This window comes from Mixophyes fleayi, chromosome 9 (assembly GCF_038048845.1).
Source record: "Mixophyes fleayi isolate aMixFle1 chromosome 9, aMixFle1.hap1, whole genome shotgun sequence".
In the NCBI taxonomy this organism is placed as follows: domain Eukaryota; kingdom Metazoa; phylum Chordata; class Amphibia; order Anura; family Limnodynastidae; genus Mixophyes; species Mixophyes fleayi.
Window position 1 is genome coordinate 124,982,309 of NC_134410.1, and position 20,206 is coordinate 125,002,514.

The 20,206-nt window shown below is 46.9% G+C and overlaps 2 protein-coding genes across 3 annotated transcripts; one reads left to right on the forward strand and one right to left on the reverse strand.

Moving 5' to 3' along the window:
- Positions 1 to 1,379: 1,379 nt before the first annotated feature.
- On the forward strand, positions 1,380 to 7,865 carry LOC142101231 (transforming protein RhoA-like). Its single transcript, XM_075185548.1, has 5 exons — positions 1,380 to 1,485; positions 2,998 to 3,155; positions 3,243 to 3,363; positions 4,855 to 4,985; positions 6,613 to 7,865. Exons 2-5 carry the CDS (start codon positions 3,000 to 3,002, stop codon positions 6,784 to 6,786), a joined length of 582 nt encoding a protein of 193 aa, XP_075041649.1. The 5' UTR covers positions 1,380 to 1,485; positions 2,998 to 2,999; the 3' UTR covers positions 6,787 to 7,865.
- Positions 7,866 to 11,239: 3,374 nt separating this feature from the next.
- On the reverse strand, positions 11,240 to 19,803 carry LOC142101232 (rho guanine nucleotide exchange factor 3-like). 2 transcript variants are annotated; one of them, XM_075185550.1, is made up of 12 exons: positions 18,743 to 19,803; positions 18,467 to 18,524; positions 18,322 to 18,375; positions 16,359 to 16,463; positions 15,597 to 15,758; positions 15,074 to 15,136; positions 14,412 to 14,508; positions 13,751 to 13,827; positions 13,406 to 13,663; positions 13,153 to 13,323; positions 12,625 to 12,814; positions 11,240 to 11,680 (listed from the first exon to the last, which is right to left on the reverse strand). In XM_075185550.1, the coding sequence occupies exons 1-12, from the start codon at positions 18,793 to 18,795 to the stop codon at positions 11,442 to 11,444; spliced, it is 1,527 nt and encodes a 508-aa protein (XP_075041651.1). In that variant the 5' UTR covers positions 18,796 to 19,803; the 3' UTR covers positions 11,240 to 11,441. The 2 variants fall into 2 exon arrangements, with proteins under 2 accessions (XP_075041651.1, XP_075041650.1); XM_075185549.1 differs by having other exon boundaries at positions 16,359 to 16,466.
- Between the last annotated feature and the right edge of the window lie 403 nt (positions 19,804 to 20,206).

Below are 20,206 nucleotides of genomic sequence, written 5' to 3' on the forward strand. Positions count from 1 at the left end.
CCCGGCAGGTTAAATAGCCGTTTCTGTGCTCACGTCACTCGGCGGCGCTGCAAGCCCTGATTGGCTCACCACAGCACCAACAATTCAAACAGCCGGAGGTGAGCCAGGATTGGCTCGCCTATTTGGCTGGCCGATTGGCCAGCAGGGGAAGGTGAGCTCTGAATTGGCTCACTCGCCCTCTGCTGCCGGAACCTGCAGGAGAAGAAGAGAAATACTCACTGCTGGAACGCAGGACCGGTGAGTAGCTTCCAATCTCTTCTCTCTTCGCCCTCTTCACGGGCACTTCCTGGAGGCACATCTACTTCGCCCTCTTCTTGGGCACGGCAGCTGCAGGGCACATCTCCACACTTATGTGCCAGCTTGGAGTAGCTATGTGTAGCCTGGTGTTTGTCTTTTGGAAACAGAACCAGGAGCCAGTCCCCATGTCCCGTGTGGTAGCTGCTTACACCAAGGTGGCCACAGAGATCACCAAAGGACTGAGATAGCAACAGCAATGACAGTTGAACTCTCTGGATCCAGAAACTGAACTGAGACGGCATTAGATCCACTTAGTGACAATGCTAGTGTGAGGTACAGTTACCCCTGACAATATGGCCAGAGGGGGTTTATATAGGGGTGAATCTGAAAATAGTACAGAAAGCAATAAATAAAAACAATGTAAATACAGATATTGCCCTTTTTTTTTTTGTAAAGCAGCAACATTTTCTGTAGCACTGTTACATTATGGGGATCATGCTGCACATAAATAAAATACAATGACATGACAGAAGATAAAGATGCAAATGTTAATATATTTATTGCAACAGTTCCTCTTTGATTGTTTCACTTAGTTTTAAGTGTTTACAAAGCGCATTGCAGGGTATTTGTTGTCTGAAACTAGGATTATCCCATAATATTATGAGGCTCATTTACTAACATGGCAACTAGGTGCAAACATTTCCTTGTACTACAGCAACCAATCAGCAATGAGCTTGAAACTGTCAGGTGCAGTTTACAAAATGAAAGCCGGTGTCTGATTGGCTGCTGTGGTTTAGTGCCCATGTTTCACCTTTGAGCAGTGTTGGTATATAAACCCCACTGTGTAGATCTGTTTTGCTCAGTCCCCAACAGTGTGGGGGTAACAATAGCTGGCTCCATCCAGCCTCAGCTCTTCCCAGGTTAGAGCTCCACCTAGCACTGATCATATACACAGGTTTCATATTCCAATATGGTCCCGTTTCCGGCTTGTCATGTGACCGGCGCGCCCGTTATACGTCATCGCCAGTACGGTCTAGCCACTGGCTAGGCTGCCCTGCCTCTGATTGGCTCGTTTGAAGCGTCAATCACGGCCTCTTCCTGTCACTCGTGAGCTCCCCAGAACCGCCCCCCCTATTGGTGCGCGGGGCTGTCAGTCATGGGCGGCGCTCGCTGTCATTGGCGGAGGAGGCGGGGTGTTGACACGTCACGGCTGGTCGGACGGGTGGAAGCAGCGGGACAGAGCGGACGGTAGGTTCTCTCTCCTCGGACACACGGCCCCGGCCTGGCCGCTCCCCTCTCCCTGGGGGGGATAGGCCCTGCGCGTCCCCGTCAGACGGGGCCCTGTCTGAGTACACGGGAGCGCGCTGACTGGGTGTTTCCCGCCCGTCGGTCCTATGACGTCATAGCCCGTGCGTGACGTCACGGGGAGCGGGGGAGGGGGGTCATCATTGAGGGGGTTTCCTGTTCCCACCGTTTACCCTGTGCTAGTGATGTCATAACGTGTGTATGACGTCATGACCCCCTGTGGGCGGGGCTATAGAACTAAGGGGGTCAGAGGAGGGCAAATAAATGGAGGTTGGGGTACCCTCAGGCATAGGGGTGATGGGCCCTGATTAGAGAGAGTTATTTTGACTTATTGGTGACATCACTGAATTTATGACGTCATACTATAGAGGGTATTGGAACAATGATGTAACTAGTGGAGGGGAGGGATGACCCCCAGCCAGTGAGGTCACTGTGTGTGTGGCATAACGTTGTCTATAGCGGGACACTATACACAATTATTCCATGAGGACAAACTTATAATAATATTGCGATAGATATATATAATGTGTGTTATTGTAAATAACAATGGGTGCTATCTATATTCTGCCATATACTGCTTGTGTTTATATGGCACAAACAAGTGTGCAGCGCTGGTCAGAGAATATTTGTCATTCACGGCTGTCCCCTCGCCCTTGGAGCTTACACTCTCTAAATTATCTAACACAGACACAATAGGGTAAATATTGTCAGCAGCCAATTAATCTACTACTAGTATGTTGTTGTTTATTTTAAATGTGGGAGGAAACCGATGCTTAAAAAAGTCCACACGAATATGGCCGCGGTCGGGAATCGATCTCACGACAGTGTTCTACTTGGCACCTATTTCCCAGGTGCTCCACCTGGCTCTTGGAGTCCTATTTTAATAGAATAAATAATTGTGTCTCCTATTATAACAGGCACTGTGTGAGCACTACAGCCAGCAGTGTATGTTAGACCACTGACCACCAGCCATGGCAGGTGTGGGCAATAACCTCCAACCCGTCCAGCTATTTCTTAATGCCACTCGGTTGGCAACATTTTCTGGGGAGAACACTGCATGACCCCAGCTGTTTGAGGCAGAAGTGCTAACCACTGTAGTCTGCTATCATGACATACATATGTGTCCTGACACGCTGTTTAACAATCGTTGTACTATATAGGTAGCGCACTTTTTTTTTTTTTATGTTTTGCACCCCAAGTCTCCATCGTTACACAGGGGGGGCCACAAGAGCCATTGTTGTTTAATCCTAAGGCAGGTGGTTCCCAATAGAATGTCTAACAATCAGGGAGCCAAAAACTGTTGCACCCACTAGAGGAGGCCTTTGATAAGTCTTCTGTTGTGATGTATGTCTGTATATCACTGCTAGAGTGGGGTGAAAGAATAAACTCTTCACGTCCTTTCTCATTGACCTCCTACCTGCTGCCTGTGACATCATCTGTCTCTCCTTTTCTCAGGAATGGCTGCCATACGTAAAAAGCTTGTGATCGTTGGGGATGGTGCCTGCGGGAAGACCTGTCTACTGATCGTATTCAGCAAAGACCAGTTCCCTGAGGTCTACGTGCCCACCGTCTTTGAGAACTATGTGGCTGATATAGAGGTTGACTCCAAGCAGGTAAGGAGAGACCTCACTCCCCGACGTGGACTGAGTGCTGTATGAGATCTCCTAATACCATGTATAATAACACCGGCTTATGTGCAGGTGGAGCTGGCTCTATGGGACACAGCCGGCCAGGAGGATTACGATCGTCTACGACCACTGTCCTATCCTGACACTGATGTCATCCTCATGTGCTTCTCCATCGACAGCCCTGACAGCTTGGGTGAGTGCTCCAGCCATGAATCTATCGCACGTTTCTCATGATGGAGACAGGATTGCCCATCCATTGAGTTGTATATACCTTTATCTGTACAAATGTGAGTGTCTTCACCATCCAGCTAGAAGAGATACAACATACTGGTTTTGTATAAATTTGTCTCCCTCGTGATGAAACATTTCACGTGCAGCTACAAGACTCTCGGTCAGAGGCAAATACTGGCTGCACGCACTAGATGTAGGGGGCCCTTTAAACTTCCCAAAATAAGTTGCATAGAAATTTTCATTTAAATAGAGACTTCAAGATTATCATCCTACCGACCGATTTGTTTGTTTGTTTAGGTCTGTGCATTGGAAACAACTATATACACAGCAGGTTTGTTGTCATATCTCAGAGCAACCGCAGATCGGCCTGGAAATCACTTTCTGGGAAAGTTTAGCTTCCTTTTTAATGTAATGAGTGACCCTGACTCTGAGTAGTGTACTAAGCTTAGGTCCGACCTGAACAAACCCAGAGAGTTAATGTGCTTACAAAATGACTTCTGGCACCTCCCTCCTGGAAGTCCTTTCCAGGCTGCTGAAAAGATCTCACTGGATCGTAAATTTGATTGACAGCTTCCTCTGCGTTTTGTTTTCCACCTCTGGCTTAGCCACTTGTAGCCGGACCCCTGCCCTGAGCTCAGCCCTGTCGCATGAAGTTATTCTGTGTGTCTTAGCAGAGGTTGTTAAGAGCATAAAGTAGATTTTAGTCTGCACCACACACTTCCAGGTATCGGTCCACAACAGGATACCGAGTCATGCTGAAAAGAGGAAATATGTTCTTATAGTAAAGTGACTTGAGTCCTCCGGAAGTAGAGACAATTGTCTGTTGGATTTGAAATTCTTTTTGTTTAGTTTTTTTTGTATTTTGCTCTTTACAGCGAATACACTTTCATCAGCTTATGATATATTCTCAAGATGGTCACGTTGTAATGGAGCTCTCAACCGTCACGCAGCTTTAACTGACGCATGCGTCCCTCCAACTTTTAATAGATACATTGTTTTAGCTTTCGGTCTTTGTGCCCTTGTCTTCCAGGCCTTTGTGACATCTAAGCAGAATTGTTTGTTTTTGTTGCTTTTGAATACAACGCAGCGCAGTTGTATTCAAAAGCAACGCAGGTCCGCTCTGTGCAACGAGTGCAGTTGTATCCACAGTCATTTTTTGTTATGCTTGGCAACAAGGGAAATCTGTAACTCTGCCTGATAATATAAAGGTTAGTGAAAGACCAGGAAAAAGCTCTGCATTTAGTCAAAGTTGTTGGATGGTGCATTCAGAAAGGTGGAAATCCCCTTTAAGAAAGAGAAGATCTGTTGTGTAAGTCACGGTGGTCATTCTTCCTTCCTCACATATAATCTATGATAATATACCTATATATAATATTTGTGACCCAGGAGCTATGGCCACTGAGAGATGTAAACTTGTGATTTCTCAACTTGTTTCCTCCTCTCACGTGTCCAGAGAACATCCCTGAAAAGTGGACGCCGGAGGTGAAACATTTCTGTCCCAATGTGCCCATAATATTGGTAGGAAACAAGAAGGATCTGAGGAATGACGAGCACACCCGTCGGGAGCTGGCCAAAATGAAGCAGGTGTGTGGGGAAGTAGAATGGGCAGGATAAGGCAAGCCTTTGGGGCTGGGGAAGTAGAATGGGGGGGGTTGGGCGAGTCGTCGGGTCTGGGGAAGCAGAAAGGAGTGGAGGCGAGCTGTCGGGGCATGGGAGGTAGTAGGGCGGGAGGAAGACGGGGAAAGTAATAGGGGGGAGGCAGGGAAAGTAGAAGGGGGGGAGGAAGGCAAGGAAAGTAGAAGGGGGGGAGGAAGGCAGGGAAAGTAGAAGGGGGGGAGGAAGGCAGGGAAAGTAGAAGGGGGGGGGGAGGAAGACAGGGAAAGTAGAAGGGAGGAGGAGGAAGGCAGGGAAAGTAGAAGGGAGGGAAAGGGGGGAGGAAGGCAGGGAAAGTAGAAGGGGGGGGGGGGGAAAGTAGAAGGGGGGGAGGAAGGCAGGGAAAGTAGAGGGGGGGGAGGAGCAAGGCAGGGAAAGAAGAAGGGGAGGAAGGCAGGGAAAGTAGAAGGGGGGGGGAGGAAGGCAGGGAAAGTAGAAGGGGGGGGAGGAAGGCAGGGAAAGTAGAAGGGGGGGAGGAAGGCAGGGAAAGTAGAAGGGGAGGAGCAAGGCAGGGAAAGTAGAAGGGGAGGAAGGCAGGGAAAGTAGAAGGGGGGGGGGGGGGAAAGTAGAAGGGGGGGAGGAAGGCAGGGAAAGTAGAGGGGGGGGAGGAGCAAGGCAGGGAAAGAAGAAGGGGAGGAAGGCAGGGAAAGTAGAAGGGGGGGGGAGGAAGGCAGGGAAAGTAGAAGGGGGGGGAGGAAGGCAGGGAAAGTAGAAGGGGGGGAGGAAGGCAGGGAAAGTAGAAGGGGAGGAGCAAGGCAGGGAAAGTAGAAGGGGAGGAAGGCAGGGAAAGTAGAAGGGGAGAAGGGAGGAAGGCAGGGAAAGTAGAAGGGGAGGAAGGCAGGGAAAGTAGAGAGGGGGGAGGAGGAAGGCAGGGAAAGTAGAGGGGGGGAGGAGCAAGGCAGGGAAATTAGAAGGGGAGGAAGGCAGGGAAAGTGGGAGGAAGGCAGGGAAAGTAGAAGGGGAGGAAGGCAGGGAAAGTAGAAGGGGAGGAGGGAGGAAGGCAGGGAAAGTAGAGGGGGGGGGAGGAGCAAGGCAGGGAAAGTAGAAGGGGAGGAAGGCAGGGAAAGTAGAAGGGGAGGAAGGCAGGGAAAGTAGAAGGGAAGGAAGGCAGGGAAAGTAGAGGGGGGGAGGAGCAAGGCAGGGAAAGTAGAAGGGGAGGAAGGCAGGGAAAGTAGAAGGGGAGGAAGGTAGAAGGGGAGGAGGGAGGAAGGCAGGGAAAGTAGATGGGGGGGAGGAAGGCAGGGAAAGTAGAAGGGGAGGAAGGCAGGGAAAGTAGAAGGGGAGGAAGGCAGGGAAAGTAGATGGGGGGGGAGGAAGGCAGGGAAAGTAGATGGGGGGGGGGCAGGCAGGGAAAGTAGATGGGGGGAGGCAGGCAGGGAAAGTAGATGGGGGGGAGGAAGGCAGGGAAAGTAGAAGGTGGGTGAGGTGAGCAGTCAGGGCTGGGCAAGTAGAAAGGGAAGGGACTCGCCGAGGTGGGGGTGGTTAGGGTACTGTTCATATCACTGTATAAGGAGAAGGACAGAGAGATCTGTGTTCCTGACATTGTTTTTCTGCGCAGGAGCCGGTTAAGCCAGAAGAAGGCCGAGATATGGCTAATAGGATCAGTGCTTTTGGCTACCTGGAGTGCTCTGCTAAAACAAAGGACGGTGTGCGGGAAGTGTTTGAAATGGCAACAAGAGCCGCTCTACAGGCCAAGAGAGGGCGGAAGAAGAACACGTGCGAGTTGCTCTAAGGCGCAGCCGAATTGCACATGGAAACAACCTCCCCCACCGCCCCCCTTTCCTCACGCACTCCGTCTCCCCCCCCCCTCTGCCCATACGGCTCCAGATCAGTTCTATCCCTGGGGCTGAGGAGGGGCCCCCGAGACGCAGCCGCGCACCTCTCCTTCTATGTCAGCCACACTGCCTTATTGTGAGGAAGAAGGGGGAGGCAACATCCTCTGCAGCCTCCCCTCCACCTGGGAAATGGTCCGTGACATCCTCTGCAGCCTCCCCCTCCACCTGGCACATGGTCTGTGCCATCCTCTACAGGTCCTTTCCATGGGGCACATGGGCAGTGCCATGTTCTTCAGGACATTTTCAAGAAAAGGGGTTTGGGCTCCAGTGCCAAGTTTTCTAGGACTTCTGAAGGAGCTGGGCAGGCTGTGCCATCTTTACCTGGTTCCCTTCCTGGGGGCGGCAGCGGGCAGTGCCAGGTTTTGCTTCGACCTCTCCAGAAATCAGTGCTGGTTCTGGGTTTGCGGAGCAGCACAGTTTTTGGGGGGATTTTATTCTGCTTCACAAAAACTGATCTTCCCTTTCTATAAATATATAAATATATATATATGTTTCAGATGTTTTTGTATACCAGTCAGCTGGGCTAAATCTTCTAAAGCAGAGACGTGGCGGCCTGCGGCTCTCCAGCGTGCCATGCTGGGACCTGTAGTTCCACAGCAGCTGGAGTGCCTTTGGTCGCTTTTGTCTGGTCTAGAGAGAGAGGAACATTGGGTTGACCAGCTCCTCTCTCTTGTCTGATGTCAGGGTGGGGTTTAGCCACAGGAAAGGGAAGTGTGTTGCGGAACAGTACAACGGTGACCGGAGCGTTGGCTCTGGTCGTTTCTGTGCCCATATCACCCTATCCTGTGCCTCAGCCTCCCCGAGACTTGGCCCCAGCCATCGCTTTACCTGTGTGTTTTTAAAAGCTGTCTAATCTTATTCCTCCTTTTTCATGTTGATATTGTCTTTTTTTCATAAAAAAGATTTTACTGAATTACACCCTTTCTCAGCAAGCAGAATTTCACAATAAAACTGTGTAGTCATGTTTAGTAACCTGTCTCTGCCTCTGTAGAAAATGTTTTGTGCTGGGGACACAGATAAGTGTCCGATAGAATATAAATTGTTTATCATTGTCTATATTCAATATATTATATTGATATTCTATAGGGATAACGCACCCCCTATTGTAAACTATAGGAGTCAGGAGTCAGCAATGGGGTTCTAGGACCATACAAAGATATATCGGGATTATTGCTTGTATACGGGATATTACACTATGGAGACTTCTAGTATACGTCATAATTTACAGTAGGGTCCGTCGTTATTCCTGTAGTAGAATCTGAGAAATTCATGTTGTCCCAATGGTGGTTATACAACTATAATTTACAGCTGCAGAAAGAGCTATTATCCAGGGATTAGAACTATACAGGGTTGATGGCTTCATATAACCCACAGATGGGGATGTGCATTAAGAAGATATCACTTCTATATCATCGTTCATACAGTTAATATTCACACTTGACATTAATCCTGTTGTTCAGTAGCAGTGCCCCTAAAGCATTGGCATCCGTTCCTCTACATCCCTGTGGTAGTTTAGGGCTGAGGGGGAGATGTGATCCCGAGTGCTTTACATAAATTCACCCCAACTACCATACGATGGGCGATCCTGCCGTATTCAAGCAAAAGACAAACTTTCATCCCTCCAAGACAGAGCACATACACAGAGTATTATATAATATAACCAATGGGTTCCGTTCCGGCCAGGGCTCTATCTGTGTGGAGTTTGTATGTTCTCCCCGTGTTTGCGTGGGTTTCCTCCGGGTGCTCCGTTTCCTTCCACGGATCAAAAACATACTGGTAGGTTAATTGGTTTTTGAGAAAAACGGACCCTAGTATGTGTGGTAAGGACAGTAAGCTCCCATAATACAGGGACCAATGTGAATGACATTTCTGATCACAGCCGTAGTTCTATATGTGGTCAGGTGATGGCCATTTACCTATTCTCCATCAGCCTCATCCAGTGTGGGGAAAACAATTTTGGTTGAAGACCTTAATACTCTCTTCACCCTTTGTGGTTGATGTGTGTGACCTGCGGCATTTGTGCTCAAGCTCCCCAACAGGTCATTCCTGAAACCACGATCTGTTTGTGGGGACTGAAGCTGAGAACCTCTGACCAAAGGTGTTTCATAAATACCGTTATTAATGAGATTTGCTGGTCAGGGATCTCCTTCACCCACAGGTTAATATGAAGGTACTAAATACAGGTATAGGATCTATTATGCAGAATATTTGGGACTTGCTGTTTTCAAGGTAAGGTTTTTATTGCTGTAATTCGGGGCACAATGACCAAAATCATAGAAAATTAGGTCTGTGTATTAATCCTAAGAAGCAGCAACCATTTATCCCCCCCTGGTTTTCAGAGATTTCTTTATAACCTGTATAAAAATAAACATATTCCCTCGCCACACCTTAACCAGAACAGAGAGTTACACGCTGGTATAGACGCCGTTCTCCATTTAACCCTCCCGTCAGCCCTTTCAAACCAGGTCACCATTAGTATACGTCCCCCAGAGGTCCCCGCAGGGACAAATCAATTATTGGTCATTGAGGACAGAAAGGTGTCGTTTGTAATCGCTCTATCTTAAATTGTTTCTTTGTTTTATAACATTACTCTTTTTTTTTTTTTTTTTTTCTTATATACGAATTATATTGTAGATTGATCATTTGGTTTCCTACTGTAATTGATAGCACTTTATAGGTGTTACGTTCATTCATCGTGTCATTCTTAATGCCTATCTGTCCCCACTTTTTAACCTTGTATGGACACAGACCGCTGGTGGCTACTGCGTAAAGGATAAAGACCCCTCTTTACAAGCACGCCTAATAGGTGCACTATGTACAAAACAGAAAATTACCAAAAAAAAGTCTAGCCAACCCTTCCAATCAAGGCCACTCTTCTCCTAACTGCTGCTTGTCTTTATATGTGGCTTAAAATAATCCTGAGAAAGTGGGATAACCAGGTCTGTATCCCATGGGGCACTTACCTGCGGGCCGATGGTCAGCGTGCCTCCGCAAATACCTTCTCCGCCGAAGTGCAACATGACCCCATCGCCGCCAGCTTTAGGCTCTTTTTCGGACATGGCTGAGCGTGGCCAGAAAAGCTTTTGCGCTGGGGATTGGCCATTTTGCGTTTCAGCAATTACCGCCGGAGGAGGAGGAGGGGTCGTCTCCATGGATATATTTTTACTGAATTTTGTGGCCGTCGTTCACTTAGACTCCACCATCTGAGAAATGAGCGGGGACCCGTGAGGCATGGATGATGCCCGCCTCAAAATTTTGCAATGGGGCCCCATGAAGGAGAGTTCCGCTCCTGGGTACTTAAGTGGAGACTAACCTGATGGTAGCAGATGAAGGGAGCACAACTTGGTGAGACAGGAACTTACATCACCCACAGCAGTGACAAAGGGAATAGGGCGCTGCATGGTCCACCCTCCTACCACTTTATAACCTTCCCGGCTTAAATTAATCTTGAGCACAAAGGGTAAACAGGGCCATGTTTGGGACGGGAGTGGAGGTTGAACCCTCTTCACAATTTTGTGTGTAAAACTTTTTATTCCACCCACTCAACATGCAACACAGGCACAAAACACGTCCCATAAAAAGATAGAGGACGACTTCCCGCCTTCATTGTACAAATGAAGGTGGACGGTTGTAGAAGAATTGCACTGTTTGCTATTCTACTCGTAAGAGCTGGTCCTAAGTCAACTTCATATTTGACTTTGTGTTGTCCCTATTATTAGTTTCTATCCCCAAAATAGCTGAAAATTGGATTATTTTCCTTACTGATAAACACTTTCCTCCTAAGCCAATGTGAGGCACAGACCGACCCTCAGCAAAGGTGATGGTTCACGTAAAGTCTCTAAGGGGTAGATTTACTAAACTGCAGGTTCCGAAGAAGTGGAGATGTTGCCTATAGCAACCAATCAGATTCTAGCTGTCTTTTTAGTACATTCTACAAAATGACAGCTAGAATCTGATTGGTTGCTATAGGCAACATCTCCACTTCTTCGGAACCCGCAGTATAGTAAATATACCCCTAAGGGTGTTTTAACTGTTGGATACGATAGCCGTGTTATAGATACTCATACACACTGACGTTTCCCTGCTGGAAGGGAGGCGATAAGTAGGAAAAGCCTTCTTTTGTTTTTTCAAATGCCCTTACTATGAAGACGGAGCTGATCCACATTGTCTTTGGAGAAAGTTATTTATCGGTAAGTGGAAATACAGCGAATAGGTACCCTGCATCTTATATAGGCTCTATTATAATTTAATGTCAAGCCATAATGCTTCATTCTGTCAAAAGGTGTTCCAGACCCTAAACATTTTATTTAATACACTCTGCATAAAAAAAACAAATGTAGTCCTTAAAAATATGCTTAAATCTGTTTCATTAAAAATTATTTTACACAAGGATAGAGGGATAAGCGGTATTGGGGGACTTATGGTGCCGTTTGGGACATTGTTCAGAATTCCAACACTGAGGCACAGAGTTCCACGTGGTGATAGCGTGTCCTAGGACATATATCCACTGTGACATTCTTCTCTGTCGGTGGGCTGGTTGCGTTTCGAGTCTCTACCCATCCTCCATCTTGTCACTGTCTTCGTGGCAGCTCAAACTTAGGTCCGAAATGTCAATCAGAGTGCAGGGGGTCTCCTGGGGCGTGGCAGGACCGGCCCTCTGCTCCCTGCCGGCCACCATGGCATGTCGTATAGAGCTGACCCATTGCTGTTTGTTGAAGGAATCATTGGCTTGCAAGGTGTGAGACTGTCCCCTGGATCGATCCCGGAAGCTGACCCGGAAAAAGTTTTTGGCTGTCAACAAAACAGTGAGAGAGAAAACAGTCCTTAGTAGGTGACCACACCAAACAATTAGTTATTCAACAGGGGGTCCATCCACCATTTCCTTGTAATCTGTACCTCCCTCCATTGTCAGAAGAGAGAGCTTCAAGCACTGAAGCTCTACAGAAGGCAGATAAGCTGAGCATACGATGCTGGCAGCTTTGTGGTTAAAGCACCTGCTGATTGGACAACTACAGCAGCCAATCCAAATGTATTCACACAACACGCCCCCATCTGCAGCACAATAAAAGCTATGGATGGCTGCGAGTTCTCCAGCACTTGAAGATCTCTTCACCGACATCAGGGAACAGTCCCAACTACAAGGTCATGGTGGGGTACGAGGAATCATCTCATTGGTGGATAATAGGACTCCTAATGCTGTGTGGCTCTAGAGCAGACATTGACAACCTGCGACTCCAGTTGTTGTGGAATTAAAGGTCCCGTCATTCTCTGCCAACCTTGGAGAACCACAGGATCCCAATCTGCATTACAGAACATAATCTGGGGTTGCCGAGACGGCTCTACGTAAGGCACATTGGACTAATTTTGACTGCTGAATGGACCAGGGTCCCTCCTTGGTGATTTCCTTTTACTGGTCATCCAGTGTTCAAAATGAGCGCTATGTGTACTAAGTGATTAATGATCCCTACAGGAGATGTAGTGTAAGCTGTGTTCAGCGTCGGGCTGAGTGTAAAAGTGTGGTGAAGATGTCTGGCAGACAGGAAATTGGTGGAGATTTTTATAATAATTTACATAACTCGATGGCCAATGTGAGGCTGCCAACATAAACAAAATATATAAAGTGAAGAGACAAAACATGTTTTAGATCACCTATGGATAATTGGTCAATGCGGAAGACGTAAAGACTTTGCTAATCATGCGGCCTCATTGAGTATGGTTGGGCCATTATCCTGTACCTCTGTCATTGGCCGGAGTGAAGGCCCCTCGGATGGAGCCTCCAACCTTTACTTCTCCATCAAGTAGGTCCTCCAACACGAGCTCCGGAAGAGGAATGGGCTGGCGGTAGACCTGGAACTGCAACTGATCGTTGTTGGTCACAAGGCGCGTGAAGACCAGGACGGTCTCAAACAGGAAGACATGGAGCCTCTAGTGGGGAAAAATTAAAAGGAGTTTTCATTAACAGAGACATACAGAAATGAGAAAACCGTGCCATGTCCCAATTTTCAACCTAAACCAACCATAACTTCAACTTAACCCAACTGTGACCCCATCAACACAACAAAAACTTCAGGTCAATGAACTCATCACATCAACTCAACTCAGCCGAACCCTATGTCAAACATAGCAATGACCTTCGCCTCAGCTCGGCATAGCCAAGAGCTTCAACTCAAGATAGCCGAGTTCAACACCCTAGATTAAAACCATCTGTGATGGCTCCCGGCTATACTTTGTACCATATAGAAGGTGCTTAACCTGGTACTCACTTGGCCTTTGTTGTTCTTCAATTCCCCATGGCAGAGGAGGAGCCGCGAGAGAGACACCTGGTCTTCCTTCTGGCTGTCGTACAGATAGGACAGTCTCTTTCTGTAATATTCACACTCAGCCTCCCCAGCTTTGCTGTTGATCAGACTAATGATGTTCTGGATCACACACACCTAGACAAGGAATAGTCATATATGTATCACAGATCTCCAGCCCCCATGCTTTCTACACCTGTAGGCCAGGACTCATACTCACAGCCTGGGTCAATGGGGCTTGGTCAGGGTGCTCCGACATTGTGTGTTTCAACAGCTCCTTCAGCAGCAACGGGTACTTCACAAGCCGGCTCCGGGGCAAGTCCAGAAAGCTCCATACGTCCAGCTTACGACTGAAGGCGGATTCCTGGCACAGTTGAAGAAAGTTGTGCACAGCCGGATTTCGCCTCTTGTGGTCCAACAGGGCCTTGGCGGCTACTTGGTTGCAGCAATAGGCCTTGTAGGCGTGGAGACACGGAAGCTGCAGAACATTGAGGGACGTTATGGTAAGAAACGTGAGGGCAGAACCTCATCTGTTCGCCGTTAGAGATCATTATGTTATACTCACCCATTCCAACATGGTGGGTCCCACCTGCTCTACGGTGCCATCTTCACGCCGTAATCTGACCAGACGGTCAAAGAGATCTAAGAGTGATTAGAAAATAGGGACTAAGTTCTAAAAATAGGGGGTAAATTTGTCAAACCTTCTAAAAAGGAAAATTGGGGGTGTTGCCCGAAGCAAGTCTAGAAAATAATCTCAATGAAATGTGATATAAAAGGTTACTTGTAGTTGATATGCATATTCTATGAACATTACACAGTAATGACCTGGCAGTGTTAATATACCCTGATTGTGCATCATTATCATTTAGGAGGGGGCTGGATTGTCCCACCTTCACAATTACTGAAATGGAAACGGCAAAGTTCAAATCTTCATATGTGTATAATAAAGATATAGGACCCAACTGACGGAGCGCACTGGATAAAACAGTTTGGTTTTGCACCATTACACCCAGATCAACACTCGTCATGGCACAGGTCGTTGTTTTACCATGCGCTAGGCAAACGTGTGCACATAGAGAAGCTTTGCAGGTCGCTGCTTCACTTAGGACTCTCGGCATCCTTCAATCTGCCCAGTGGACTCTTCGGAGTCTGGAGAATGTCTGGAAGTTTGAGAAAGAAACACAACATTCTAATGTGGAGAACGAAGAACCAGCTGGGAGCCTGACCTCGGTGCAGCGGGGGCAGCGTGTCCAGGATGCTGAAGATCTGGGTCAGTTCCTCCTGAGTCATGATGGCCAGTTTCAACATGGGCTCATAGTAATTCTGAAAACACAGAAGAGATAAGGACTCAAGGTGGGGGGTGGATAGAGTGATGTCGGAGCTGAGGGGATGGCCTGAGGGTCACTAGAGAGGAAGGGTCAACGCGCCTCTTCACCCAGATGATGCCCTACGCTGGGGGGTGCAGAATAATCATGGAGGCTTAACTATATACTTATATATTTGGGGTGTTCTATAGTCTTTATTTATGAACCTGATAAAGACCCTCAAATAGTCCTAATGCTGGACAAACTGAAGGTGTCAATGTCAGCGGTCTTCTGGTGACCGGAACAAGCTGCAAAGATGCCGAATGTTTGTGCGCTCACCGGAGAAAACTATTTCTTGATGAGATGGAATCGGTGGCATTCATCAATGTGGAGACCGGGGTTAGATTCTGATGTATGTTGGATGTTATTGTGCATCTAGGAATGATCAGCAGTTCTGATCATGGCTCAGTGTTCTAAGCAGAGGTAGACACGGGGCTCTCCGGCTGCTGGAGAACTACAAATCTCAGCATTCCCTACCAGCTAAAGACCTGTAAGAGCTACGGTCTGCTCTACATGTACATTACCTTCTTCACCAGGTTCAGATCTTCTATTAACGTGCGTTCTCCCTGCATCAGCTCAAATATCACCTATAGACACAATGTACAAGAGGTAGATGTATAATACAACGTACGAGATGGATGTAGAACACAACGTAGGAGATGGATGTAGAACACAACGTACGAGATGGATGTAGAACACAACGTACGAGATGGATGTAGAACACAACTTACGAGATGGATGTAGAACACAACGTGCGAGATGGATGTAGAACACAATGTGTGAGAGGTAGATGTATAACACAATATATAAGATAGATGTAATATAAGATATAGAAGGTAAAATGGCGTGTAATATAACATATTAAAGGTACAAGGTCATATAATAGAACATATAGAAGGTACATAGTGTGTAATATAACATATAGGAGGTACATAGCGTGAAATATAACATACAGGAGGTACATAGCGTGTAATATAACATATAGGAGGTACATAGTGTGTAATATAACATACAGGAGGTACATAACTGGGTGTTCCGCCCCCTCACCTCCTGCCGCTTGATCTCCAGAGCAGACAGTTCCTCCCCCGCGTTATCAAACGTTTCGCTCCACAATTTGCTGCTTCTCTTCTTCGCCGCCGCTTGATCCCGGTTCCGAGTCCGCGGGGAGAAGCTGAACAGGCGGCTCTCATTCCGACAGCCTATGGAGCGCTGGACAGATCGGGGGGACATCAGCGGGTGATAAAATCTATAGCAACCCAAAACAGAACTCATCCACCCAGAGGCGTAACTAGGAGTTACTAGGCCCCAAAACAACGTTTTGGGAAAATAAAACCCACCTGCTACGATCTGCTTCAACCTAAACACCACCTAACCCCCAACACACTAATGACACCAAACCTGATCTGCCTGCACTATGTATATCCCTTCCCCTGCCTTTGCACCTTCAGGCGACTTTATTGGTTCGTACTTCACCTCCTGCAAATTGCACTGATTATATTGCATTGTGCTAATCCCTCTGGTCTTATCCGGTTTTCCCACTAAATCCTTTATATCATCTAGTTGTGTTCTTGTTGCCCTTGGATATGTCACAAAACTGCTCTGTGGAGACCATTGTGTCCAGCTCACAGAGCAGAGCTGAACTGTGTTGTGTCCAAGAGCATCTTAAATAAGCAAGAACCATAAAAAGTAAAAGCACTGTGCTTAATCACAGTTGCAGTAGGGTGCATACAGACCAATAAATTAAAGTAGTCTGAAAGTGGAAGCATCTTTTAAAACTAGGACGTAATCCAGAACAGGTCTCTCTATTACCTGGATGGACAAGGTGAGTTTCTTCAGCGGGGTGACCTTCACTTGTGGGTTGCTGGCCGCCGACAAAGTCTTGGTGACGGGTTTAACCCTCTTGTTGCTGGGCTCCTGCTGGTGATACACAGAGGGCAGATTTTGACACTTTCGTCACCGCAGTGGTTCCCGTCTATACGCTGTCACTTAAGACCCCACATTTTACAGAGATTCCCACAAACACATATATGGAGCCAGGAGCAAACACAGGGTTTCTAAAGAGGGGTTTCCACGCCAGCAGCTAAACATGGTTCCACTACAGTTTCTGTGGCACTTTTCTCTCTAGATTTTTTGCAAATCGACGATACCCGGCAACTTTGCATGGTAAATTTAAAGTGGCAATGGCTTTAAAGGCAAAACTTGCCTTTGTTTGATATATTTACCCCTAGAACTTTTTTCGGGCTGCACCAAGTATGTTGAATTCCCTCCCTCGCACAGTAACTTTCCTCTAGTCATCAAACCTTCAAGCGTTCGCTGAAAACCCACTTCATCAGACACGCTTATAATATTCCTCAACCACCCTCTTACTCTCCCTAGGTTACCCTATTACCACCCTCTACACAGCTAACACAAGACAACAACTCTCTGACCAACATAATTGTGTGACTGATCACACAGCCCACTAAATACTTTGTAACCTTTGCATTCTAGCTGGTCCAGTGCGCTATATGATGTAGCACTTACCCTTGTGTATCAAACCATTGTCCCATAGATTGTAAGCTTGTGATCAGGGTTCTCTTACCTCTCTGTCTGTCTGTATTACCCAGTATTGTTTTATTACTGTTTGTTCCCATTTATAAAGCGCTACAGAATCTGCTAGCGCTATATAAATAAATGTTGATGATGATAGTGATGTGTGAGTTCTGTTCCCGCATGTACTTTCTTACCGGACACGACACTGGTGCATTGGAAATTGGTTTCCTGTATCCCAGATACAGATTACAGTCATGTAATATATAAATCTCCCACAAGTGCAGGAGGTAATTACTACAGAGGTAAATGATAAAAGACTAAACTCTCCCAGCTCCAATACTTAACGTCCACAGACTCATTTTGATTCAGGTATTTGGAGATGGCTACGCAGAGACCCTCGATGCACAGGAGATGCGTTATGGGGTCTCTCATGTTTGCAGATATTCACAATTTCTAGATTTTGCACAAAATTAGGTGTCACTTTGCTCAGCAACCTGTTTCCAATCTCCAGGATGTTCACTGCACAAACCATGTTATGATGCAGGAGGGGAGGGGGTGCATTTATTTTATTTGCATGCAGGGAAAATACTGGGCAGTTTCATTTTTACACACGACCCCTCCCAACTCAAAATCTGTCCGCACATTTTAAATTTGTGCCCCCTCCCCTCCTGGAGTTCAACATGGTTTTGCCAAGGAGCAAATTTGCTCCTTTATTTTTGCTTTGCGATGAAGCCCTGTATCTTTATCCTGCCCCAAATTGCACCAATTCACCCTTTACTAAAATGCATTTACCACAAAACAAGAACACTGGTATTTCTTGTGGGTTGAAGCAATGAGCACAGGCATGAAGTCATCGCTAGATCACTAGTAACATCACGCAGCGTTAGACTGCACTGCACCATAAAGGCCATTTAAACTCTGATCAACAACTGACGCAATGAATCACAACCAAGCGAGAGGTATAAACTAAATCAATATTCTATGGTTCCAAAATACCAAACCCTTCTACAAAAGATTTTGCAGACCTCCAAACCAAATCCAAACCAACCCTAACTTGCTCATTTTAAATTTCATTTAATCTGTCATTTTAACCTAACTCTGGACTGAGGGAAATCCTTAATGGCGCAATAAGACATTGTAATGTGGGGATGAGGCACCGATTGCGAGACCACCGCAACGACAGGATGATAGGACGGCAACTCAGAGAGATGTATAGTCCTCTACCTATCGGTTCACTCACCTTCTCCTCCGTTACCTGGGCAGGGGTCCGCTCGCCTTGCTTCCTCCTCTTTAGCTGAAATAGAACAGCAGGGAAGAAGTAAAAACGATTTCCCCCTAACACATCCCCCAACCCCCACACAGACACTACGTAGACGTCTACGTACCCCAGAGCTCTCCGACAAGGACCCAGTGGTGAAGGAACGTTCTCTCTGCACAATAACCCTGTATGAGGAAGGGGAAAAAAAAAAGTCTAACACTTTTATTCAAGATGAAATGGTCGCCATGTCAGAACTGTCATCTAGGGTTACTGCCTCCTAAAAATGAATGGATTTGGTATGGCCCAAATCCTGTATGTTCTAACAACCGATAACCGCAGCAAAGCTCCTACTAGACCTCGTATAGTTGTGGGGTGCTCAGGTACCCCCCAAAATCAGTCTCACCAAGCTTCGCTCTCTTCCTCGTCGACATCCTGGGATTTCTCACTCGAGTCCATGATCTCGGCTCCCAGGTCCCATCAAGGCTGGATCGGTGGACGTTTCTGGTGTGTCATGGCGGCTGCTCTCCGCGTCGATCCAAATTCATCTTCTAGGCTGTGTGTCTTATTGTCCTCACCAGGCTTTCTGAAGCTGCTTCAGTGATATTTCCGTCTGTGGCCGCCGCTTCCTGGCATGTCGGTAGCTGTCAGTGTGGTCTATAGTAGAACACATCACTTCCTATCACTAGGAGCTCAGCTGCGGCTTGTAGTGTTCGTGAGCTGCTCGTCCACTTCCTGACTGAAAACAATTGCAAATTCGACTACAATTACCTCACCTCGTGTTAGCAAGTTGCTTTTTACAAGCATAGTGACCCGTATAGTTTTCTTATGTGGATGTATAACGTCTTCCACTTAAGGTTGAACGACAATGAAGCCATTTTGTGGGATAAACCAATATTAAGGCCATCAGTTCACTTGGAACTAATCCCATCTTCGTGGCAGCTAACACCCAAACTGACCTAATTGTATTATTTCCATTGCTGGCTTCTTGTGGAGTATCTCGTACAATATATTAAAGTGGGCTCGTGCCTCAGTAATGCCGCTACTTAACGAATAGGATGCGTTATTGGTTTAGCTCACAAAATGGCTGCCTCTTCTGTGTGTATGTGATGGGTTCATCTTCACCAAGGATATTCCTACATCCTGGCCTGCTGGAAGCCCTTAGCGTAGAACTAAGCCACCTCACAAGGAAAGCTTCTGCCACTTTTTATTATATTGCTTGGACTACGTCCTCGAAATGCATTTTTAACTGTAAAAGCAGACTAACAAGGTGAAAAATGGCGTCACATTGAAGGCAAGGGGCAGGGCCCAATCTGTACCACCACAAACTACACGGAAATATCAAATCCTTGTATACAAAACAAAGGCTGCGTCAGCTCCCCAAAAGAGGTTGCCCCCCTAAATATATTGCCAACACCCCTTTCTTTCATGTAATAATCCTTGTCCCGCAGTGTGATACCCATATTACTAACCAATCAACGCTCCTCCTCCAATTGAAAGGTGGAACCTACAGCCTTCCAAGGACCGCCGTCTTGACCTGCAAATACTCGCGTTCTACACATCAAAACCAGCCCCCATTCATATGAAGATGGCGGCTTTGTAAACGCGCATACATTTGTACCACTCATCAGGGGAGGCCGTAAGCGCAACTCCTTAGGCGCACTACAGCGTTGTATAAAAGTCTAGACATTTAAATGAACAAAAAGGGAGGTGACGTGGTATAGTCTGTCCTGAATTAAATAATGATGGGTCAAATATATTATCATCATTGGGTCTCTGAGACTGCGTTGCAACATAGGAAGGAAAAACAGGAGCAGAACATTGTGTCCTGGGTGAAATGAGTAATGTTGGAACAAACGCTCGTGTTGAG

Bases quoted from the DNA above. Each gene is read 5' to 3' on its own strand.
- LOC142101232 (XM_075185549.1), bottom strand. From the start codon at position 18,795: ATGGACTCGAGTGAGAAATCCCAGGATGTCGACGAGGAAGAGAGCGAA. The intron at 18,525-18,742 runs GTGAGACTGATT...TTCCTCATACAG, and splicing joins GAGGAAGAGAGCGAAGCTTG to GGTTATTGTGCAGAGAGAAC. The intron at 15,759-16,358 runs GTAATAGAGAGA...CGATCTGTCCAG, and splicing joins AACTCACCTTGTCCATCCAG to CGCTCCATAGGCTGTCGGAA.
- LOC142101231 (XM_075185548.1), top strand. From the start codon at position 3,000: ATGGCTGCCATACGTAAAAAGCTTGTGATCGTTGGGGATGGTGCCTGC. The intron at 3,156-3,242 runs GTAAGGAGAGAC...GCTTATGTGCAG, and splicing joins TAGAGGTTGACTCCAAGCAG to GTGGAGCTGGCTCTATGGGA. The intron at 3,364-4,854 runs GTGAGTGCTCCA...TCACGTGTCCAG, and splicing joins CGACAGCCCTGACAGCTTGG to AGAACATCCCTGAAAAGTGG.